Source organism: Numenius arquata, chromosome 15 (genome assembly GCF_964106895.1).
Source record: "Numenius arquata chromosome 15, bNumArq3.hap1.1, whole genome shotgun sequence".
Lineage (NCBI taxonomy): Eukaryota > Metazoa > Chordata > Aves > Charadriiformes > Scolopacidae > Numenius > Numenius arquata.
The window spans coordinates 4,510,481-4,535,909 of NC_133590.1; the positions used below are offsets into that span (position 1 = coordinate 4,510,481).

Genomic DNA, 25,429 nt, shown 5'->3' on the forward strand with positions numbered 1-25,429 from the left:
CAGAGCGTGCAGGACAGGACAGGACAGCACAGCAGGGAGACTCGTGCAGAATGTTCATGGGGTTCATAGAGTTTATCAGTGCTTCTCAGAACAACTGCTTCTTAATGTTCACCTTGTTGACAGAGGCCGAATTTAGGTTCAATTTTGCCGGGACAGTTGTTTTAGAGGGGATGCAGATGTGGCAGAAGAAAGCAATACAACTAGAAAAATAAGCCACCCCTTTTGCTGTGTACCCATTGCACTCAGGAAATGGATTTAAGCTATCAACAAATAAAATAAAAAAAAAAAGTACGCCACAATACAATCCACTAAGTGCATTTCCTGATATCGCACTATCTGCATTAATTTATTTGCAGGCAAGCTCCAAGATACTGAAACAACAGTCAACAGGTAGACAGTCACAAAAGCCAGCCTAAAATTGTCCTTATGAAAACCACACAGTTTTTGCTTTAAAAAACAAACTCGTAAATCACTTAGATCAGCTCGTGGAACACCAGTGTTAGGTTTCTGCTGGTCAGATTCCTTTCCCCTGTTACTCATTGCCACGTAAGGCGGATCACAAGCACTGGCATCCCTCTGAGACCATTGCACACAGGAGCCCTTATTGCCATGGAGAGAACCAACAGAAAACAAAAGGGGAGCGGGACACGCTGCTTTGGTGTCCGTAGCCGCCATACGGCCCAAAACAATCACTCAGGAAAAGCAAAGTCCCCCAGTGCCTGGCCAGGCCATTTAGTCTGACTTGTAGGGCGGGGAAGAAAAAAAAAAGGTTGTTCTTAATACACTGTAATGCTCCAAGCAACAGAAAGAGGAAGACAGTTAGGTGGGGAGGGGCCACTGCCTGAGCTCTAGATAAACAGGTACAACGCCTTTGGCGTGCACGGGACGCTTATCCCTTGCAGATGCCACCGGTGCAAACAGAGATCACAGTGTTCTGTACACTCAAGCCATGCAAAAAACCAAGTGTCATCTACCAGCTGGGAGCCAAACAGCCCTCAGGGCTGGTCCCAGTACTGACATTGGCTCTCTGACCTTTGGCTAATCAATTCACCTCTCTCCACATCTGTGGCAATCACACTTAGTATGTGCATTCCTCACGTGGGAGCAGCGTGAAGCATCTATTGTGCTGAAAATAAGGTTGAAAAGAAGGCTTTAAGTTCCCATTCCTAATTTCTGTGCTCTGCTTTTCCTCAAGGACTGAAGGAACCACTTTCACTTACATTACGGAAAAAATGGGTCCAGTGGGCTGTAAAAGCAAATGTATATGAAGGTACACAGAATCACTTTAGTCAGAGCTGCAGAAGGGCATCATCATCATCGCCAAACTCAAAACCCTCGCAAAACAAACCACGCTAGGCTACAGCTGCTCTCCTGTCCAACTGGCAGCTCAGGTCCTTGCCCAGCAGCTCACGCCAAACACTCATGCCTGAAGGAGATGCGCTGGGTATGGTTTAGGCCTATTGCACTCATTAAAAACATATTAATAGTAACATTTGCTTAGAGACACTGCTGGGGCTCATCTTGCCTGACCACATAACAGACAGCCATAGCAACATGTTCTGTTCTCCTGAAGGATTTTAATATGGCATTTCCCCAGAGAACTGCTTCAGTGGGAGATTGCTCCAAGTTGAGGATGCAAAGGCCACTAAAGCTCTGGTTCTGAGTATCAGTTTTACAGCCCATGAACGCCTGTATCCCAGTTCTGACTTGCTCTGATTTGAGCTACAAATACCTACTGGCCATCTTCAAAAAGATGCACACATGAATGGCAGCTCTACTGAAAACATCACCCCTTCTCTCTGTACTCATTACAGAATCACAGAATGACATGGGGTCAGAAGGGACCTCTGGAGATCATCTAGTCCAACCCCCCTGACAAAGCAAGGCCACCCAGAGCAGGTTGCACAGGAACATGTCCAGGCGGGTTTTGAATGTCTCCAGAGAAGGAAACTCCACCACCTCTCTGGGCAGCCTCTTCCAGGGCTCTGCCACCCTCACAGGAAAGAAGTCCCTCCTCATGCTTAGATGGAGCTTCTTATGTCCAAGTTTGTGCCCATTTCCTCTTGTCCTGTCACTGGGCACCACTGAAAAAAGCCTGGCCCCATCCTCCTGACACCCACCCTTGAAGTATTTATAGGCGTTGATCAGATCCGCCCTTGGTCTTCTCTTCTCCAGATTAAAAAGACCCAAGTCCCTCAGCCTTTCCTCATAAGAGAGATGCTCCAGGCCCCTCATCAGAGAGATACACTGTACCTCAGAAGAAAGGCAAAAAAGTATTGTAAGAATATGAGCCCAAACCATGTAATACTGAGCACGCAGCAAAGCTCAGTGATGCGTTTCGGACTGTACATGCCTGTGGCCACCACTAGCCTAAGGACCCCGTGGGCTGTCAGCACCAGCAAAATGAGGTGGCCACGGCGTCTCTATTTGGCATGACTCGATCCCGCAGAGTCCCCATGTGCTCCGCTGCAGCCAGTCCTCCCGGAGCTCACGGGGTCCCTGCAAGCAGGCTGCCTTCTCTCCCCTGCCGCTGGCTCCTGCCTGGGCTGCCGGGAGAGGAAAGCCGAAAGATGTGTAGAAACTTTGGCGGGCACAGCGACCTGCCTCAGGAGCCTGATCTGGCCCGATGCCCCAACGGCCACCGAGACCAGCCACTTCGGCACGGAGAAAGCACAAAGCGCGAAAGTTACTCCGTGAAGAGAGACCGGGAGAAGTCACTCCAAGGCGACCTGTTGCCGGCAGACGCCGGCACCCGCCGCTCCCGCGGCTCTGCTCTCCAAACCAAAGCCCTTCCCACGGCGGCAGCGCCGGGAAGCGGGAGAAATCCCCCCGCCCCCACCCCGTGTGCTCAGGCTCCCCGCAACCCCGGACGAGACTTACCGCTGCGGGGGCTCCGCCGGGGCCGCCGCTGCCGGCGGGAGGTCCGAGGCCGGCGGGTGTCGGGGCGGCGGCGGCCGTTCCCCGGCGGTTCCTCTCGGCGAGGTGCAGGCGAGTCCGCCCGGAACGGGTTTCCTTTGCTCTTTGGGTTTGTTTTTTTTTTTTTTTTCTTCTTTGTTTTGTTGTTTCTCTCCTCCTTCAAACCACCCCCGCCAGCCCTAGGAGCCGAGCCATCCTCCGGCAGGCTGCAGTTCCCCGTCTGAGCTCCGTCCCGGCTCCCCCATTAGCTTCCCAGATGGTTCTGTGCTGAGGGCACGGGGGCCGGAGAGGAAATGCGCTCATTTTGCTTCTCGGATGTATTCTGACCTCCTGGTGGTCGTGCCTGGGAGTCAGGAAAGCAGCTGAATCACGTAACTTCTCTTCTGGTTCTTATCAAAGCAAAGGAGCAGATCCCAGGGACACGGAACCATTTTCCAGCTCAGAGCTGGCACAAGTGGGAACTTGTGGATCTGCCCGGCATCCTTTGGAGGCACAGAAGTGGCACTAGTTTCCTTGTGGGGCTGAGGGAGCTAAGGTAAAGCAGGGTTAACTTAACCAACGATAAAGGCCACTGTAAGGGATTTAAAAAGTGTTTTCCAACACTGCCCTCATTTTACAGTTAAAGGGCATCTTCTCACAGATCTGGCAGAGAAGTAAGTTTGCTCAAGGACTGTCATTTCCGCAAAGAAGCTTAAGGGTAACAGCGTAGTAACATCTATCCCATTTTGGGGAACTATAGACCCCTCTATTGCACCCTTCCTCTTTCCACAGCATTGCAACAACTGTCTTATATTACCACTGGGAGTGCATGTTGCATGTTCTCCACCACTTTGATTTTTTTTTTAAGCTCAGGTGTTTGACATGTGCTGCAGTAGGAGACAATCTGCGTGTTGTGTTGCACTAAGACTTCGCAATATCAAGAGGGCACCAGGCAAATGTGGTGGCACAGGCTGGCATGGAAGCTGTCTAGCTTGTGAGGGATAACCGGGACTGCTAAGTCAGCCTGTTCTTTGAATTTCCTGAAATGTTCATTGAATTAAGTAATAGTTTTAATCTTATTCCAAGGATTTGTGCTCCCAAATGTGTGTATATGGGTATAATTTCCTTAGTGTCTGAATCAAAATCAAGTTTATTCAGGTTTATTTGCAACCTGGGTGCTGTTAGTACATTCCTTTCTCATTATGCCATAATCTATGAAAATCATCTCTAGCAAGAGCAGTGCTGGAGTCTCCTCACTTCTGTGCTGCAGGACTCGGCCTGTCTTGGTGCATTATTTACTTCCCCTGGGAACTTCACAGCAGCAGCAGGAGAGAGAGAAAACAGCGCCTTCTCCAAGATCCCAGGTATTCATCATCTCAGCCAAAGGAAAATGTCTATTAAATATCACCTGCATAAAGCCTGGCAAGGTAGTAATTGCTGATTCTGACCATATATATATACATATATGTGTATATATATATATCTCCATATATATATATACACACACATTGGACAATACAAATCACTAGAGGTTACAGCGACTATAATTTACATTCATATGCAAATTTTCCCTGGGACACAGGGAAAAAGCCTGAACATTTTTCAAAGGAAGGCTCACATCCCAGCAGATTATATTACATATCCACCATCCCATTCAGGATCTACTTTCTGTGCCACCTAAGGTGGTATAAAATTATGATAACAATATGAGACATGTAAATGGAAAAGTCAAAGCAAGACACATTCATTTGATTTGTATTAGGTTTTTTTATGCAGTTCAGCAATTTGAAAGAGGAGGGAAAGCTAGAAGCACATATCCTGACAACTTCAGCAGGGTTCATTGTTTGAGTATCGCTGCACTGCAGAAGGCTTAAGATCATTATCTTGCTAAAGGTAGTAATTTATTTGATAATGAGCCAAGCTCCGCTAACCTTACTCAGATGATGGGCAGGACCTGAAGCTGTGAGCCGTGGAGTAACAATACCACAGTTCCCTGGATGCTGGGACATAACCAGTGGCTCTGTGGCATGGCTGCTATTGCAGCAGAAATCAGATATAATAATAGTATTTCTAAAATGGACTCTAAGATCCCATCAGCAGGAGCAGGACCAGAGCAAGATATGGGCTGAGAGTTAAATTCTAGGTATCTTAGCTGCTTTCAGACACATTAGAAGATCAAGGTATTGTTTTATTCTTTCCACTAGTATTTCTAATCCATTGCAAAACTAGAAATATTTCCTTAAACTATTACAAGCAGTAAATAAAAAAAAAAATCATCTTGCAACCTCGTCAAAGAGAGAACAGGGATATGCTAGAGAGGCCATGGGTAGGCAGCAGGGAAACAGGTTTTGGTACAGCTTCCCACTGTCACCTTCACAAGGAACCCAGGAGACGGCTGCCAGCCTGGAGCACACAGAGGGATCACGCTAACACAGAGAAAGCAGAAATTATAATCTTGCTGGAGTCAGGACTTGCTGGGGCCCTACTTTTTATACTGCAAGTGGCTGTGTAAGCCTAAAGGAGGCTGCAGCAGGTCGGTATGTTAATAGGCACAGCTCAGTGTGACCCAGCAGAGCAGGAGCTCGAATAGACCAAGGGGAGAAGGGAGTGGGGGACTGCCTTCCGCCCATGAATATTTCACCCCTCCTAGCTACTATGCAAGGAAATGTGAGGGGAGACAGGGTCGCCTCCTCACAGCTCAACATATGGTGTCCTCATCTACCCCCTTACACCTGGCCTTCTAAACACCTTAAATCTCTGTGATTTCTATAGCCTTCCCTGGGTATTTTTTTTAATAGCCTCTTCCTCTCAGAGGACTCAAGTAGTGAAAGACGCCAGACAAATTTTCAGCTAGGGAAAGATTTGGTGGTTAAGAATTAAAAGGCTGAAGAATAAAATATGAGGGAAAAGGGAATCAGAGATTAGGGCACAGATTCTGCTGCTGGAACTGAAAGGCTGTTGGAAAGCACAGGGGGAAGTTGTTTCTGCTAACGAACACATGATGGCTCTAGACATATTTGAAATGAATTTTTAAATACACCCAAATGTTCCTGATTGGGAAGACAGCCCTGGATCAGAACTGGTAAGCAGGTAATGGAAATCATCCATTGAAGAAACCGGAGTGCTGTGCAGGGCCAAGTGTGTTTATGTTACCTTGTGGGCTTTCCTTCATAGCCTCTCTAGGGATTCATGATACCTGGATGTCACTTCTACCAGACTGTTCCTCCAAATTCAGAAGAGTTCTCCCCATGTCGCTCCCCAAAGCTGTAGGTCAAATTGGTAGCATAAAGCATAATACTGGTGGTGGTAGGAGCCCGCAGTGGGCAGCGATGGTGGTGGGGATCTGCAGACCATTGATTTCCTCCCACGGTCTTGGAGAATCCCTGTGTTTGGCTCTGAGAGGGGTAGAAGAGAGGAATTTTCTAACAAGAATGGCAGGCCATTCTAATCCTAGTTGCAGAACTGGGAGGAAAAGTTGGGATGGAAGACTGTTTTGAAGTTTCAAACCATGCTGGGGAATTGCAAGTTCAGCTTAGTTCCAGGATTATTGGCTTAATTTTTAGTTGCTTTCCATAATTGTCATCTATTTTATTTTTTATGTAGAGCATATAATTGTACATTATACACAGACAGCTTGTGAGCTTTAGCCTCTGTCTGAGGTGGTGTTTCTATTAATCAAAACATTTCCATGATTTAACTTCTTATGAAAATGGTAATTTTCCTTCCTCTTGAGTTCATTGGCTCAACTCTAGTGCCAAATATGATCAAAGGTTACGCTATTTGAGATCTGCTGCATGATCTGTACGAACAAAGTAGAAAGCCTCAATCCAATTTAAACTGAACAACTGTTCACATTATAAAACTATCATTTAGTTTGAAAATAACAGGAGGAGAGGACAGTAAAAAAAGAATATAGTAAAAATATCAGTTAGATAATTAAGCAATCGAGGACCGCGTAGCGTTTCCTTGTCACCAGAGAAAAAGAAGTATTTTTAGTACACTCTTGTTCCTTTTAATACTGCAAAACTGATGTAACTCTGAGAAGGCAAACTGGCTTCCAGGGGATGTCCCAGGATGTCAGCCCACTGACAGTGTCTGTGGTCTCACTGGTGTCTGGGGCCATGAGGCTGCGAGGGATTTCCGTATCACTAGGGAAATTACAAGACCAAGTTAGATACGTAATATTTATATAGCATATTTGTCATATATATATAAAATTATATTTTAATATTAGTAAATTGTTAGACAAAATTTGCTTTCCTTAATGATAACCTCCCATTGATTATATTATCTGAGTAAATTAAGCAAAATTGTATGTGAATACAGGACCTCATCCATGAACACACGTTCACCCAACCATTATGTCTCCATGTATTAATGAATATTTGCAACACGTTTTTAAACCAGAAAAGCTTGCCAAAGCTGAAAATAGGGATTGGGGGGCGTGGGGTGGGTGCGTGGGCATTTTATCAAACCACTGTGGTGGTGGAGTGCCACCTAGTGATGTTCTTCCTCACAACACTGTGGTGTGAAAGGAAACCCATTTCAACACCCTCCCCTCTCGGGCTTTCCCTTATCAATTCTTATCGTTACCTTCCAGTGTCCACAAGGTTCATTTTACACTTCCCAGAAGAGATGTCCTGCCATGGTCCCTGCCCCAAATCGTTTACATTCTCCTGGGTGACGTTATGATGAGATTTTACTCTATTTATTTATATCTCTGCAGTAGCCCATAAATCCTTACACTCAGGAAGTGACGGCTTATCATTTTGATGCCACTACAGTTTAAAACACGCATTAAATTAACTGCCTGAGAGTTGGGACCTCAAATAAATCAGCGAGCAAATATTTCTTCTCTAGTAACCCTTTCTGCACACACACAAACACACGCCACTGATGGGAACCTCTCTGTTGAAACAGGTGATTCTGCTTATTTACCATAGAGTACGTGTGTCTCTCGAACAAAGTCAGATATTCAAGGAAATAAATAACAATCTTTTCAACGAAGTGTAATTTTCTGGGTCTGGCTTGTCTCTGCTGTTAGTGGAGATTTATTTATTTTTATTTAAGGTGATTTATTTATTTTTCTCTTCTTCTGTAAAAAACTCTGTGGGGGGTTTTACTTTTACTAGCAGAAAGGTTTTCCCAGAGCTGGGAACAGAGGCTCAGCTTAAAAGGGAGTGTAAAGAAGTGATCCCACTTCCAGAGCTCCATCTTTTCTAGGGTTCGCTCTATGGCATGAGCACGTCATTTATAGCCGTGACAGTCACAACACTATTCCAGGATGGCAGATGTGGTTATTTCCACTTTACTGGTGAATATAAAGCACCAGTAAATTTTATGTGGCTGGTGCCAAGCTACAGGAAATTCTTGCTAAGGTCAGAAATCCAGGTGTCCTCTTGAGTGTCAGTCCAGCTCCTCTGAACTTGAACATAAGAAGTGCCATCTAAACATGAGGAGGAACTTCTTTCCTTTGAGAGTGGCAGAGCCCTGGAAGAGGCTGCCCAGAGAGGTGGTGGAGTCTCCTTCTCTGGAGACATTCAAAACCCACTGGACACGTTCCTGTGCAACCTGCTGTAGGTGGACCTGCTTTGTCAGGAGGGTTGGACTAGATGATCTCCAGAGGTCCCTTCCAATCATTCTGTGATTCTGCCATGAACCTGTGGAGGCGTTCTGTAGGTTTGTTGCAAAATTAATTCAAAGTAAGTATTTAAGTCTTGTCACAGATTTGTGTTCTGTTTGCACTTAAACTATGCTCTATGAGTTGTGGCGTTTTAAGGCATGGTGGCTGCTTAGCAAACATGAGCTTTAGCCTGAGTTACCACAGACTCCTAACACAGTCACCCTGCTCTGTCTGCACTGCAGTTACAGGGGCAGCTACCACGACAGTGAACTCATCAAATTTGAATGAATTTACCTCAAATAGCACTTGTCATGAAGACCGGCCTATACAGTCACCCTTAGAGGGCCTCCCAGGGCATAAATCACCAGGAGTTTGAAAACCAGAAGCTCATGGGAATGCCTCGATAAATGGCTATCATTTTTGGACATATTTATGCTGAGCCAACATGAACCTAAAGCACAAAGGTAACTACCTCCCTGCATAAGCTTCCACTCCTGCTTTGTTGTTAAAGCCATAAGAAAGAGTAAAATTTATATCAAGGTTATATATTTAAGATGTAAATTTGAAGGGATTTTTGTTATACCGTATATTTTTATTTTTTTTAATTCTGAACACATCCCCTTCCTCCAGCAGTATTTTTCTATCAGAATTAAAATCATGTCTTTTGCTATTTCTTTACGCGTGCTGCTGTTTCGTTTGAAAGGTCTAAAAGTTTGGTCATCCTGAGAATCTGAATCAGGGAACTTAACACGATCATCTTTCTGGTAATACTGTTATGTAAGAAACATCTACAGAAGAAAACGAGGAAAATGAAGAGTGCAAAACTTAGAAAAGGAACTTTGCCTTTTTTATTAGAAGTGTGCTCTGAAATAAGTGAAACTATGTTTCAGCATGTAGGATATTTTGTAAATTAAGTCATACATATACAGAATACATTATGTGTGTTACTTCGCAGTTCCAATGGTAAATCGGACCATTTGAAAGCATCCATAAATTGTCTGTTTTGCCATGTAATCGGTAAAATGAAGCACTACATTTCAGGCTGAATTCAACCAGGAAGAGAAAAAGTTTTCCATTGTCCTGATTAGTTTCAAGTGGTACTTTAAGGTCATAACCAACATCCATTCTGCTAGGGAGTACACATGGTACGATACACTCCCTGCCCTAAAAAGCCATCAGATGAAACAATTTGTGACCCCATAGAGATAAAAATGATTATTTGAAGGGTTGGCTGGGAGTGGAGCAAATAGCAGCAGGTGGTACTTGAGCACTATCAAGCATTGGGACAGGGAAGCGGTGGAGTCGCCATCCCTGGAGGTATTTAAAGGACACGTAGACATGGTGCTGAGGCACACGGTTTAGTGGTAGCTTGGCAGTGTTAGGTTAACGGTTGGACTTGATGATCTTAAAGGTGCCTTCCAACCAAAACGATTCTCTGATTCCACGTTACAGCTCTCCCGGTGCAGAGCCCCTGCCCCGCGTTCCCTTGTTCCACGCCATGGTTTGTACAGTATCATTCACACACACAGACAAGATAGCGCAACTCAGGTGCAATGAAAGGACAGAAGCCAGGCTCCAAACGTCATTTGTGCCCCAAAACCGCACAAATCCCCTTTTACCACCTTCCAGAGGACCAGCCCTGTCCCTCCGCGCCTGGAAGGGATGGGACCTCTGACCCTTCCTGCGGAGCTGCTGCCCTTTGCCAACCCCGCGGCTGTGCCCAGGGCCCAGCGCCTGGCCTTTCCCGTCAGAAGGGGAAATATTCCACCGTGTTGTTGGTTAAAATCCCTGATGGCTGAATTTCAACAGCTTTGGAAGAAAACCCCGAGGCCGAAGGGACGCGGGGGGTGGTGGTGGTGGTGGTGGTGGAGGGTGGTTGTGACCAGGGTCTTGTGCAGGGCCACGACTGCAAGAAGCTTCTGGGCCGTGGGCCCATAAAGGAGGGGTGGCCCTCGGGACAAACCCCGTCCCGCAGCGGCTATGGCGGCCACAACGGCCCGAACGGCCCCGCCTCGCTCCTCTCCGCCCGCCGCCGTTGCTACGATACGGCGCGGCGGCCTCCGCACCGCCGCGGCCTGGGGCCGCCACAGCACCGCCACCGAGCCGGGCCCTCCCGCCCCCAGCCCGCCCCCAGCCCGCCCCCAGCCCGCCCCCAGCCCGCCCCCAGCCCGCCCCCAGCCCGCCCCCAGCCCGCCCCCAGCCCGCCCCCAGCCCGCCCCCAGCCCGCCCCCAGCCCGCCCCCAGCCCGCCCCCAGCCCGCCCCCAGCCCGCCCCCAGCCCGCCCCCAGCCCGCCCCCAGCCCGCCCCCAGCCCGCCCCCAGCCCGCCCCCAGCCCGCCCCCAGCCCGCCCCCAGCCCGCCCCCAGCCCGCCCCCAGCCCGCCCCCAGCCCGCCCCCAGCCCGCCCCCAGCCCGCCGGCACCATGGCTGAGGTGAGCCCCCCCCCCTCACCCTCCATTCCCCGCCTGCCTTTGGGGCAGGACGAACGCTGGACCTCAGAATAAGCCCAATGACACCATCTAGATATCATTTCTATCTATATATAGATATATATAACTCGACCGTATGCATCAAGTTAACTTTTGTGAGCAGAGCTCGATTAGATCCTCTGTTGAAAGTGGGAGCAATCAGGCTACTTGTACATAGGCAGTAATAACAAATTTAAGAAACAGCTGCTACTTTTAAGGTCATGGGTGTGATTCCCCACCCCCACCCCCCATATGCTGTTACTGCTCTTCTTCTAACTCTAATTATGATCACAAACCTAAATGAGATCAAAACTGAAGGTTTGAAACAAGAACCCCAAATTTGTTGCCACGAGCACCAGAGCAGGTTTGAAGGGGTTATAGACCAAACTTGGACCATGTGGCACCAACCACCCCGTCCAGCCTACAGGACCCTGGATTTAATATCCAAGTGGCCTTTGCTGTGTTCCTGTTGGAATTTCTAACACAAAAACCCCACCTCAGATCAGAGCCTTGGCATGGAAGGGGGATTTGGAGCCAGTGCCTCTGCCTCGCTGCGTCCCACGGCCTGAACTCTCTTTCAAGTCGTAAGGGTGTGTTTTTACCATTTTCATTTCAGGTTTTCCACGTAGCGTGAACTTACATTCTTCTCCCCCCCAAAAAAAAAACCCAACAGTGAAACAAGTGAGATGTGTCATTTTACTCTCAGAATTTTTTTTAGAATTTTGAAAATTACTGCCTTTAAACTGTTTGTGTTCACACAGTGAGTAGAGGCCTGACCATTTTTGAAATAGCAATCCATTGTTTTGGGGGGGGGGGGAGACAGATACGAGGACAAATTTTTAAGGCTTTGGGAGCTGTGCATCTCCTTACCTCTCCTCTGTGAGGGGCAGAGATGCACGTCCATGCATCCATGGCCATACGCCCATGGCTGGCTGTTTTCCTATCCAACTGAGTCCACCTCTGAGATGCGATTAGAAGGACTTCAGATTGCAGCGTAGGGACATTCCAGTCGGTTTGGAGCAAGCTTGAGTAATGCAGCAGTGTATCTGTGACAGCATGAAGCATCCTGGGGGCTGATTTATCTTGCTGCTTAGCAGGTCAAGCTAACTCCCAAGAAGTGGCCATACTTCCTCCCCTTGGTATGATTGTGTTCTGTTGAAAGGTATAATGGAGGCTTATTGTAAGCTGTTTTACAAAATATTCGTGGAATTTGGTGTTCTGCAACCAAGCTGGCAAAATTTGGCATCAGAAAGTGTCCCTTGTGAAAAGTTTAAAAGTAGCATTTCCTGCAGAAGAAGAATTGGCTTGCTTTGGCATAACTGGAGCTTTCAGACACGCTTATCTGTAAGTGATCTGCTGGCACTATCTGCATAGAAAGCATAAACTAATCAGACTTTAGAGCCTAGAGATCTGGGAAGAACTGAGGCTAAAATACTGGCTTCCTGAATAGTTGATGTATTATTTAAACACTATCACAATGACGGTATTTTATAGACCTATCTTTAAAGCAGTTGTGGTACTCAATTATAGGAACTCTGACTGTTAAAGCACAAGTTATTTCAGTAAAATCGGGGAAAATCTGTTTGAAAAATAGCCTGCAATGTGCATATCATATGCTAGCAAGAGAACTGTTATTTCAGAAAATTTTGTCATGATTTCTTAGTAGCTGTTACACACTCAGTATATTGCTTTTTTATAGTCTGGGGTCATAAGTGAGACATTGAATTCTTCCTGTTTGTTGATTATGTATCTCATTTCATTCAGGAAAAGTTTGGCAAACCATATCTAGAAGAAAGTGCATTTGAAGCACTGGAAAAAGACTTCCAAGAAGTCATCAATCTACTTAAGGGAGATAAAACTCTGGAAAAATTCCGAATAGAATATGAGAAACTCCATGCTGTTATGAAGAAGTCTCATGAAAATGAAAAGCGTCTCATGGAGAAATGCAGGCAGCTGAATGCTGAGCTTGTGGTGAATTCATCTAAAATAGCTGCGCTCACGAAGATCTCTAAAGATGATCGGGGAACCATATCATCAATGAAGGCGGTAAAGTTTTGAATAGAATTAAATATGATCGGAAATTGTTAATGAAATCATGGTACTAAGGAAAGTATCTACAAGAACACTTTATTTTATGTAGGGAACTAGCTGGAGGACTGAGTATAGAGCTGGCATCTCCAGTTCTTTAACTTCTGCTTTGCTACCAATCACTTTGTTTCCTCAGCCTGGTGTGTTTACATGGTCCAGTCAAATTCTGTGTTTGTTTGCTTTAAACCAACTCCATCAGCTTCCAAGTACTTACTAATGGTTTTTGTTTAAGCTTTCCCTCTGTAAAATAGTATATTTTCAACTTAATGTGCAGCTTTTGATTCATTAATATTTTTGAAGGGCTGCTTGGATGTTAACTTTTGCCAGAACATAAAGAAATCTACTTACTTGCTGAAATATTTATTGTAGACCAGGGAAGTGTCATAAACTCATATAAATAAATGTTTCACGGTGTTTTTGAAAAGGAATCCTATATAGCATTTCAATGCGATTTTACCAATTTACTCTGATGTGTTCTTTGTTATTATTGATTTGAACTCTGTCAAATGAAAGTGCTTGACTCACTAAAAGCAGTCAATGTTTTTAGCCTTACAGATAGGTTTGACTACCAGAAATGTAAAGCTGCCAAACGATCAGAGGACTGTGTTTTGAACTTTTTTTTCCTTCTGATAATTTAAAAAACTTAGGCTGTGGTACCTGGATAGGCTTTAATTTAGCATTTAGTTGAGAAACCTCCATGCCTTACAATAAAGTGTTTTGTTCTAGTAAAATAAATTCAGTGTAAGAATCCAGAGTGATCTATGAGCACTACAGAAACAGAAGTTCTTTGAAATTAAGTTTCTTGTCCTTAGAATTATGAAGAAAATACACTGAGAGTAAATATAAATAGCAGTGTTGTCATCCTGTGGCTGCAGCTTACAAGCCCACGGTACTGCTCAAAGCATCCTCAAGGAGGAGGAAAACCGTGTAGAAAATCTTGTTGATTTTCACTGCTGCTAATCAAAACCTGGTGGGTGGGTGTCAGGAACTGCAATGATCCTTATAATTTTCTTTCCGCTATTACATGGCAATACTCTGAGCGTGAACAGCAGCAGAGACAATCCATCAAGATATTCCCAAGATGAGGAGACGTGGTGTTATGGTTTGAGAGAACCCATAACGATCTATTGTCATTAGACAATTATTCTATCACCCGATGACCCCTCCCCACCTGGAAAGGGGAATCGGGGAACACAAAGAAACACAAGGGTTGAAATATAAATAGATTTAATAGACTAAGACTAAATAATTAACAATAATACTAAAGAACCAGTATTAATCCCAATACTGATATAAGATATACAGGAATTATACTCAGCCAGTTATATCAGCAGGAAGCTGTGTGCTCCCAGCAGGGACAGCAAATGTCGGACACTGCCAGCGCAATGGCTTCAGGAGGAAGGGAAGGCCTCAGGGCTCCGGCACCAGGGCAAGGAGTTGGCTGGACCCACCGTCATCAGGAAGAGAGCCCCCTACGCAGCAAACGTTTCTAATTTATATTGGATGTGACGTTCATGGTATGAAATACTCCTGTTGGCCAGCCTGGGTCAAATGCCCAGGCCTTGCTCCTCCTTGTCCCTGCACCTGGCAAGGTTCGAAAACACTAACCTTGAATCCCACAGAGCCTGGCTGGCTATAAAGTAAATATTTCCACAAATTCAGACACTAGAGTCTTCTAAAAGTGCAATTTTCCCCAGCATTAGAAGAAAAGTTAGTCCTGTGTCTCTCAACCCAGGACACATTGTCTTAGTAATGTCATAAAACTGAGGAGCGGAAGAGTAGGAAAAATAAGTCTTTCTTATTTCAGCAGCTAATTTGAAGCTCAGGCAAGGTACGGCTTAACAATACCACCTACTATTGAACCTGCTAAGAGATTTTGGAGTGAAAAAGCTGCTTGACAATATGATCCTATTAGAAATGACGTGCAATGCACAACATGGGACATTTCAATTCTAGTGATGTACCGTGAGACAGATAAACAGCACTGATACTTTTCCAGTTTGGCTATGAGACTTAGTCTTTCCCTTAAATGTTCAGAAATTATTTGGATATTGTTTAAAATGTTCATGTCACGTTTTGGGGTGTTTTTTTGGTATAGAATCATAGAATCATAGAATTGTCTGGGTTGGAAGGGACCTTTGAGATCATCTAGTCCAACCATCAGCCTAACACTGATAAAAACCGTCACTAAACCATGTCTCTAAGGACTATGTCAACCCGTCTTTTAAATACCTCCAGGGATGGTGCCTCAACCACTTCCCTGGGCAGCCCATTCCAAGGCTTAAGAACCCTTTCCGTGGAAAAATCTTTCCTCATCTCCAATCTGAACCTCCCCTGGTGCAACTTGAGGCCGTTTCCTCTTGTTGCATCGCCTGTGACTTGGGAGAAGGGACTGACCCCCCCTGGCTACAGCCTCCTTTCAGGGAGTTGTAGAGAGCGAGAAGGTCTCCCCTCAGCCTCCTTTTCTCCAGGCTGAACCCCCCCAGCTCCCTCAGCCTCTCCTCATCAGACTTATTCTCCAGACCCCTCACCAGCTCCGTTGCCCTTCTCTGGACCCGCTCCAGCCTCTCAATGTTTTTTTTGTGGTGAGGGGCCCAAAACTGGACACAGCCCTCGAGGTGGGGCCTCACCAGTGCATAGTACAGGGGAATGATACTTTTCATAGTCCATGTTATTCTGCTTTCTGAAGGTAAGTTCCATTACGGCTGCAGTACTTCACTACAGTTTTACTAACATTCAAAAAATGTGTTTTGCAAGTGCCCAAGGCAAGTGTTGAGGAAAATTCAAGTGCTAAAGTAGCAAAGATAATATTCTTCAGTGCTAAATTAAAGAAACAATCTGTTCCACTGTTTAATTATTTACAAAAGATAGGAGAATCCTGGTGGGGCTGTTCTTGTAAATGTGGTATAGTTGCTTCAAATTAAGTCCCTAAATCTTGGTGACTTAATGGGTCATCAGGGTAAGAGGTGTACAGCCTTCCTCTTCTAGGTCATTTTTTCATATACAAATAAAAGTTGCAGAAGCAATTTTTTTCTCTACGTGGAGCCTTTTTGTAATCAGTAGGATTTGTTTAGGGGCAGGGGTTAACTACACAGACCAGAGGCTGGTAGGACCCAAGTCAATAATAATCAATAGCTGTTAACTCTCTGGTGGTTGTTCAGTGATCTGTTTTGTAGTTTTAATAAACTGGACCTAATTGTCTGATGTTTACAGTCATATCAAAGGAGCAAAGTGCCAAGCTGAACACGAACGGAATACAATTATCTCTTTCATTGATAGGGGTACAAATCCACAAGGCTGCACTGGATGAACCCTAAAAGGGAAATTTATAGGAGCTTGTACTTCCAAGCCCTGTTTAGAATTACCGAGTTTCCAATTTCCAGGGGTATCAATCCAATATTCTAAGAAAGCATTTCAGTAATTCCCAGTTTTTGAGCAGTGAAACTGTTGTGATCTTTTTGGGTATTTAATGACAATAAAGTAAGGCAGTCACACTTCATGAATTCTGCTTCACCATTTCCAGAGTTCCAGTCCTTCTCCAAAAAATTTTGAATGATTCTAACTGCAAACATCCAGTGTACTTCCATCTTTAATTATAGAACAGACTGCAATGCATGTTACCTACCTAACCATGTACTGCAATCCCCCAGTGGTGCTGACATAATCTGCATTATTTCTTACTTAGATTTTTCTTATTAGTAGGGCCGTCATCTGTGCCCGCTAACCTTATTGATGAAAAGTGGTTTTATCAATACAAATTCAATAAAATCGTTTTTACTCATTGGAAGCAAGATAAAGTTCAAAATGCACAGCTTAGGGTGACCTGAAATCACTGCTTATCTGAATGGCCTCATTGACTTCAGGGGATCACTCACCAAACAAAATACTCACTGAAGCCAGTGAGACCTCTCAGGGGGCATATTGATTTTTTTCACCGGTTCTGTCCCCCAAAACTCCAATCGTAATGATTTAATTCACCAATTTTAATCACAGTCTAATCAGCCAGCAGGAAGCTTTGATTTAAGTAATCAGCTTTAATCTTATTTTCCATTTGCATTTTCTAGAGAACGGTTGGTTGCCTCTTACTGCTTGACAAATCTGAAACATGTTTATTTACAGCTGTATTTTATGCCAGTCATACAATATGTCTTCATGCCATTTTTTCAGCCTAGTATGCATTTATTTAAATTTCATAATTGAACATTTTTATCTAAGATAATAATGAATGAAAAATTTATTATTTATTAGATGATACTTAATACTTTATGTGTGATCATTGCTGCATTTGAATAGAAATTAGAACTCAAAATGTATAAAACGTGAAAGTTGACTTTAATATTTAAAACTGTTCAAATATGCTTGATACAGAAGTGAAAAGCACATTTTTCAAACTAAATTTTGAACTAAGTAATTTATTAAGTAATGAAAATACTGTTTGTAGGTTCTGAATTTAATTGACTATAATCTCCTTCGGAATTTCTGAAGAAGTAAAGCCCACTGTTTAACTCTTTATTAATAGGCTGGGAAACAAAAAAGAAGAGCAAACATTCATGATCTTTAAGCTCCAGATGGTTTCTCAAATATGGATATGCTGAACAAGTTGAATAAATAAAATGAAAATGTATTCCCTCTCCAGTTTGAAGAGGCTACAGATGTTATATTTTGTGTTAGCTTTTCAGCAAATTCTGGTAGCCTGTTACTTCTGCTAGTTCAATAGCTTGAATTTTTAATTTAGGCAGTAAAATTGACTTGATTTAAAAGAGTTCAATAAATATATTAACAGCACACCATAATATAGGTGTCATCATTTTGAGTTTAATGTTAAAAAGGTTTTTTTAGAACCAGATATGTTAATTTCAATAAAGAACTGCTGTAAACAATTAGATATAAATTAAATTATTTTATATTCTTCATTGTGGAGGTGTTTTATACCTTTTTTTCCCTGCCCCATATCCATATGATGCAAGTAGGAGTTGAAAGGGATGTTATGGCCTGATGTAATGACGCTTCCATCTGGCTCTGCCTGGGGACACCCTAAAGCTAATGCAGAGCTGCACAGCCACAACTGGAGTCTAAACCTGTACAAGTCCATCAAGTCCAGAACTCCACCAGGAGCCAGCCGAGAAATGAGCATGAGAGAGAGGACATCATGCTGTGATCTGCAGTGCAGGGACCTCAAGTGTCAAAAGTAGCATCTTCATTATTTATAGTCTTCGGGAACTTTTCTTTCAGTCCAGTCGCTTTCTGAATCTACACATTTTTTTAGCACAGGATTCCAGAAGTGGTAGGAGCTTGGTTTGAACCTTGCAAGGAATAAGCCTGCTGTGTGATTCTTAAGGATCTGATTCAAGGGAAAGAGATGCAGAGGAAGTTAAAAATCAAGGGAACCCTCCTCCTCTATCCTGTTTGTGGATATCAAACCCGGAGCCTGTGAGAGGCACACGAGTCTCTCATTCAAGTAACTCCATGTGCTGAAATTTGGCATGAGAATTCTGGTTTGTCTAAATATGTAGTCAAAATCAAAATACATTACGTCCTCACAGATGAAAATGAGTAAAGAGGGAGAAAAGCCCAGACTAACATCTTTTTTTCTCATCCAAATCAGTGATTTGGATGTTCATTGTCATAAGAGCTAATAAGATTTTTACAGATATAAGTGAGCTATTTAAGTAAATGGTACCTTTGTGGGCACTGAATTTTCAGTAAATTTTTTAGATATTAGTGGGACTCACAGGACCAAAACCTCGCAGAGGGAGATTTGATAATGTTCAGATCTATGTGTTAAAGAAAATATATTAGAGCTTTTGTGGTGTAAATTGACATAGCCTGAATGGCTCAAAATTTGCTATGCCTTCATCCAAAAGAAAAGACAACTGGTGAAGAAAACTGTTGTGAATCTAAGCATGAAAAGGCATGAAAATGTATTTTCTTAACTAACCAAATGCAAGGCAATGAATTTTTAATTTGTTGTTCATTTTCAACCCAATTTAATGTATGTAATTGCTTTCCATTTTGTTCCTAGGAGATTGAAAAGGCCTGGAAAATGGTGGATACAGCCTCTGAAAAGGAACAGAAAGCGAACGAAATGATTGATTCACTGCAAGAGGAAATTTCTCGCCTTACTAACTTAGTGGAGCAAGAATCTGGAGTATCCCTGGGACAGGAGTACAAGTAAGTTTTCCCCAGAGAGGGGGAAAGCCTGATCTGATTTTCCATTATTCTACACCTTGTTTATCCATTTAGACACTAAAAAGGCACTGGAAAACAGAGAGAGAGAGGTCTTTCCTGCCTTTTACTTTTCTCATGAGTGCACATTTATTGGTCTATGTGTTTATGCAGTGAGCAAATACAGAATCAGGCTCTGAGCGAGTTCATTCAGCATTGGATTAAGCAGAGAGATCAAATAAAAATCAATATTATGCACTTGCTCAGTATCTGTCATATTGTTTTATCTGACTAGCATTTCAACGTACTCTGTCTTTGAGAATAGTATCCTGTCAACATTTTTACATATGATAGCAGCAGGGTCAAGTAGATAAGTCAAGGAAGCAGGAAACTTGATTTCTTTCTGTTCCCAGCTTTGTTATAAAGCATTATCACTGTCTGTATTCTTGTTTGTATTTTATATTTATAAATTTTCAAGGCCACGGGGGGTTTTTACTGAACATTTATGCAGCCACTAGCATAGAGGGACCTAATCTCAGGTGGAGCCTCTGGCTACTACAGTGTGCAAATAATAATAACCCTCAGGAGCTGCTCAAAAGCCCTCCAAAAGCTGGTGGTTTTAGTATCAGGCTGTGCTTGTGCTGTAAGATTAAGTGTAAACTCAAAGATGAGTTATTTCAGTACAGTATATTGACCCTATGACCTATCCAGGTTGCTGCTGGGCCAACCCAGCTGGTTCTGGCTTGCAATTTTCACACTGTGTAAGGTATTTATTTATATCATGCGTTCAGGATATGTATGGGGCACGTTCAGCTCCCCATGCACTGTGTATCCAGGCTGCATAAACAAGGCTTGTGTCTGTGAGCAAGGCCTTTAGTGTCCTCAAACGTTTCCCCTCCAAGGAATGTGCCAGTATGTAAGCCAGCTAGATGCATGAGAAACCCACTACTTCACCTTTTGGCCCTGAAATGCCCTGGACCTGCGTAATAAGTTTCCTTTGATGTAAATACTTGGTCATTAAGCCTTCCCTCAGTAATAACTCTGCCTAAAATCAGCTCTCTGTGGCTGCTTTAACTTTGCCAAGACCTCACTCCTGCAGTTTCCAGTTGCTGCCCACACTGCTGAGACCTGCCTACTCACAGTTTCTTCTTAAAGTTCCTTCTGTATTGGCCTCCAGTTCCACGCTTAAATACTCTGTCCAGCGACAAGACCATGGGACTAGACAAGTCCTTTGCAGGTTTTCAGCCCTATAGGGCTGAAAACACTAGAGTCTTTTAGAACTATCAGGCTGTTTTTAAGGTTGAGCTTGAACCCACACTGCTTGGACTTTCTTTCAGATTGTAAATGTATCCAAAGAGGAAGTTCTGTTTTATTCTTAAATTAGCTGACTGTTAAGACATAACCCAGTTAGGTGCCCAGTCAGGTAAGCTGCAGAGAGAATGGTTACAACAATGGAACAGTTTTGGTCCCCGAGTAATTTTGCAATGGGCGGAGAAGAAGGAATTTTGTTCCCTGTGCGCGTTTTTGGGACACTGAAGGTTTCTTCAGACTCCTGAGGAAGTGATATAGCAAGAAAGAGTGATTTATTGGACAAGGTTAGCTTTTAAAGCTGCCTATGTTGACGGTGACTATGAACACAGTAGATAGAACATATAATTCAATTGATCAGCAGAGTCTTAATCCAGGAGGAGTTTAAAATGAAACAAATTACTTTTAAACTCCTGTTTCTCACAAAAAGATCTTGCTCTGGCATAGGAGGAAGAACAGAAAGGGCCTATGACACTGCTTGACTATTATTTTCTTGCTTCCAGTATCCGGGATTTGCTGAAACTTAAAGAAGAGATAACAAAGGAGCGAGACCAACTCTTGTCAGAGGTCGTGACGTTACGTCAAAGTCTAACTCAAGCCACAGAGCAGCAGCAGGATGCAGAGAGGGCAAAAAACGAGGCAGATCAATCCGTTATGCAGGTCTGTACAGATCACCAGGAGGTGATTTTAGACTTTGTCCTGAACCATTCTCCGCTCTTGCAATTGATCTCCATTGACTAGTCTGCTACTGCCTGTTATTTCACATCTCAGTCATTTTCAGGAGTGCATAGAAAGGAGTCTGTTGTGAATGATTTTTATATTTTTTTCTATTTCTAGGCCAGGTCCTTTGCAAAGTGTATTGTCATGTACCTGCTGCTTCCATAGCTTCCTGATACCCTGAATGAGGCCAAGGTTCCTTTGCCTGAATCACAGTTATCTTTCATACTGGCAATACATTTTTGGGTTTTTTTTTTTCTGCATTGTAAATCCTTACTCCTCCAAAGATCCACTTAGAACATAGACCTGCAATGGAGATCCTAAGTCCTTTGCTGTTGGCAGTGGTTGTCATATGATGCCAATACCATCATTTGTAAGAACGTATCAAATTCTGATTTAAAAGCTAATTAGGCTATTTTCTCCCCTGCTGCTTATGGGAATTTTTTCCAGAACCTCGCTTTTCCAATGGTTAGAGACCTTCTACATTCTTCTTCACACTGATTCCTGCCTACCATTTTTCAGCTTAAATAATTTTTCACCTCACCAGTGTCTGTAGAGAGCAGTCATATTCCATCTCAGCTTTACTTTTTTTGTCTACTCTTTAAGTTAGGTTCCCCATTTTTCTGGCTGAGTAGACAGTTCTTCTTTACTGATCAATATGTATAACTTCCTTTAAATGTGTATAGCAGCTAGAGATACATAAGACTGAAGATCAATAGGATACCCACTGAATGAATGGGGAGAAAGTAGAAAAGGATGGAACATGGGATACAGAACTCTCTGATACACTAAAATATAAAAACACAATACTGAGGAATAAATAATTTAAAGCAGAATATACATAGAGGTTGGAGCAAGACAGCAGGAGAAAGGAAAAGCAGAAAAGAACACCTAAACAAAGAACAGAGAAGAGATGGAAGCAGCATTTAGCTTACAGTTTTTTTATTAATCACAAATGGGAAAGTAATAATGAGCCTAGGTTTCATGCATAGAACTAATTTCTGTTGCTAAAGCAGATGGTTGGGAATGTATTACAAGAGAATATAAATCTTTGCTTTTCTGACAGCATTGTGGGCATGGGAGAAAAGAGAGAGGATTGAAACTCCTGTCAAAACTCATTGAATCTTGCCAGCCTTAATCTTCTGATACTCACTTCATCAGCCCTTAAATTTACAGGATTGTTACAGCATTTGTAACCACCTCCCATTCTCCCAGTATGAAATTATTCTCCACTTCAGACTGCTTAAATGACAATGTCTTTTTGAAGATTCTGTTGAAGACCCTGCCAGTTCTGGCAACTTTTCATCTGGGGGCTCAGAGGGAGAGGAAACTTTAAGCGAAGAACATCTTTCAATTGCTTGTCCCTGGCTGAACTGAATGTTTCCATGTGGATCAACCCCCTGTGTCTCCTCTCTGCTCAATCTGCTCCATCGTATTTTTGGGGAGGGAGAGAGCAGAAGTCACAAGAGAGTCTATTAAATATGAGAGAAAGCTCCGCTTTCAAAGTTCTTGCAGAGGAACTTTGAGAGCAGAAAGAATAAGAGCAGTTGTGAAAATGAACACTGGTCTGACATCTCTTTCTTTCCTTTACTGTCAGTGTAGCAAGTGTTTCTGCTGGGGAGATAGAGAAATAAAAAAAAAAATCCTTGCAGTACAACGTGAAGCTCAAATTAGTTTTAACATTGCATTTAAAAAGTACCACTTTACAAGTAACTTACAAGTGAAAATACACTTGTGCCGCTGCATCTCTGGAGGAATTCTTTTATGTCTGAACTGTATCAGACCCTTCTCTGTGGGTGAACTGACTGGTGCTTAACAAATTCTCATCATCAATAGATAGGTTCCCTCATGCAGGACTTTTTGTTCAACCAATAGAGAACATATTTACCTCTGAGAAGATCTGGCATATTCCTTGTAGTAGCGGGTACAGTAGTATAGAAGCTGTTTTTTTCAAAATCAAGCATAGTAGAAGGAGAGGTGAGAGGCCTTGTTTTCCTGAATAAAAGGCAGCAGAACTTAAACTTTTTTTTTCTTTATTATTATAGCTTCAGCAAGAAATCCAGCTGCATCAGAACGAGGCATCGCGAGAGTCTCGAAAGAGGGACAAAATGGAGAAGGAGCTGAAAAATCTTCAAGCTGAAATGGATAACAAGCAAGCTGAGATCAAAAATTTACAGCAACTGATACAGAAGAACAAAGAGGAACAACTGAAAATGGAACAGCAGCTAAAAGAGCAGAAGGTAGAGTACATGGCCCACTGTTTTCATCAGGTCTAAGATTAGGATCTGGTGTCAAAATAAGAAAAAAATAGATTTTCCTGAAGGGAGAGGGAGGGAGATTATTTTTAGTCAATAAATTTTATTAAATATTTATTTTTATATAAATTTTACTTTACTAATAAGTAAAGACGTAAAGCTCGCTGACAGATTTCAGATAGAATTCCTCACAGAAATCAGTAGCGGATAGCAGTGATATTGTTGGAGATCATTGTGAAAAGATCACAGCAAATGAGACAAAGGCTGTGAAGAGCATGGATGAACTAATGATAGTAATGGGAGACTGCCAGGTTGGACTTTTGACGAGTCTTGCCAGTTTTGCCACTGATTGACTATAGTGGCATTGGTAAAGTTATTTTACATCTGACCCCTTCTTTCTTCTCTGTCACAATAATTTTTATCTACCCCACAAGCTTGTGGAAGAATTTCTGTGGAAGGGCAGAGAATTGTCTTTGTAAAGCTTTTTTGATTGATTTTCCCCATTCTGCTTCTAAAAACTTTATCTGGAAATGTCCTAACATAGTGTTCTGCAAGTGTTTGAATTTTCAGGTTTTCAGTCCATTTCTCTTGACTTTGAGAAACTCTCAGAGAAGCAATTTCAGGAAATGGCAGGGGAGTTCTCATCACTGTAAAACAGACCTACCTCAAGGGAAACTTCTTTGGGACTTGTGTGTGTCTTGTAAATTTATGACTTTTATGGCTTTTTCTTCCCTTCAGGCCCCTGAATTTTTGAACATAGAGGTCTGTGGCAATTTTTGTCAACACAGAGTCTTAGTAAAATACATCACATAACGAGATATAGAGAAGACTTGATTATTTCTCTGAACATCACTGATTTGATGCCACTTTTGAGGGCAGCTCCATGATCTGCCAGGACAATCACATCGTTTTTAAATCTACAATTCCTGGTTCTGCTCCATTCTTCCTCCTCCTTTCTATAGGGGCTTTCAACCTTTCTAAGTGCAGTTTTTTAGGGGCATTCAGTCATCCAAACTATCCTGGAAAAAAAGTGCAGTGCCTAGGCTAATTAACTAGACTACTTGTCATAATTTCAGCTGCGACAGAGTTAATTTCCTTTCTTGTGGCTGCTGTGTTTTGGATTTGGTTCAGAGGAAGGTTGATAATACATATTTAGTTGTTGCTAACTGTTGTTTACCTTAGTCAAGGACTTTTTCATCTTCCCACAGAAACTGAGAGGGAGCATAGACAGGACAAGCTGGCCAAAGGAATATTCCATGCCATAGATGTCATGCTTGCTATATAAATGGGGGGTTGGCTGGGACACAGGGATCCGCGATCACTACTCGGGATGTGCTGGGCAACCAATCATTGGATGGTGACAGTGACTTGTGTTGTATTACTTTGTTTTCTATATTTTTTTACCATTATTATTGTCATCATCATCATCATCCCCCTCATCATCCTCTTCTGTTACTGTTCTATTAAACTGTCTTTATCTCAACCTACGAGGTTTTTTTCTTTCCCCTCCTTTTCTCCCTCTTCTCCCTACCCTGCTGGGGGAGTGGTGGGGAGTGAGCAAGCAGCTGCATGGTCCTCATTGCTGGACACTACTGCACTGTCTTTGTTGCCTGTGCTGGCTTGGAGGTGTCTTTTGCAAAAAGTCTGTCCAAAACACAGGCTATCCTAGTGTGCAAGAGTCAGGGGAGAGATCTGCAAGACAAGGTGACTCAGCTGTTGCGATATCATCGGATTATTGTTTCTCAACTGAATTGTAGTTGGCTGTGATGCCTGCTCTTATTCCACTGAAATTTCTAATAAAATATCCTTGCTTGCATGGCAGTGAAGATGGTTTGATACAGCTGCTAGATAGGCTTCATCCAGCCCATGTCCACGTCTCAACAAAGAATTGCCTGCAACACCGTGTTATCCT

The 25,429-nt window shown here is 43.1% G+C and overlaps 1 protein-coding gene across 1 annotated transcript in view; it reads left to right on the forward strand.

The window, feature by feature from the left end:
* The first annotated feature begins 2,570 nt into the window (after window positions 1-2,570).
* The window catches only part of CFAP58 (cilia and flagella associated protein 58), a 69,277-nt gene continuing 46,418 nt past the window's right edge, over window positions 2,571-25,429 (forward strand). Inside the window, exons 1-6 of the mRNA XM_074159205.1 lie at window positions 2,571-2,982; window positions 10,328-10,620; window positions 12,749-13,030; window positions 19,095-19,243; window positions 21,049-21,205; window positions 23,308-23,502. Coding sequence (XP_074015306.1) covers window positions 2,571-2,982; window positions 10,328-10,620; window positions 12,749-13,030; window positions 19,095-19,243; window positions 21,049-21,205; window positions 23,308-23,502 — 1,488 coding nt within the window. The remainder of the gene's footprint in view (window positions 2,983-10,327; window positions 10,621-12,748; window positions 13,031-19,094; window positions 19,244-21,048; window positions 21,206-23,307; window positions 23,503-25,429) is intronic.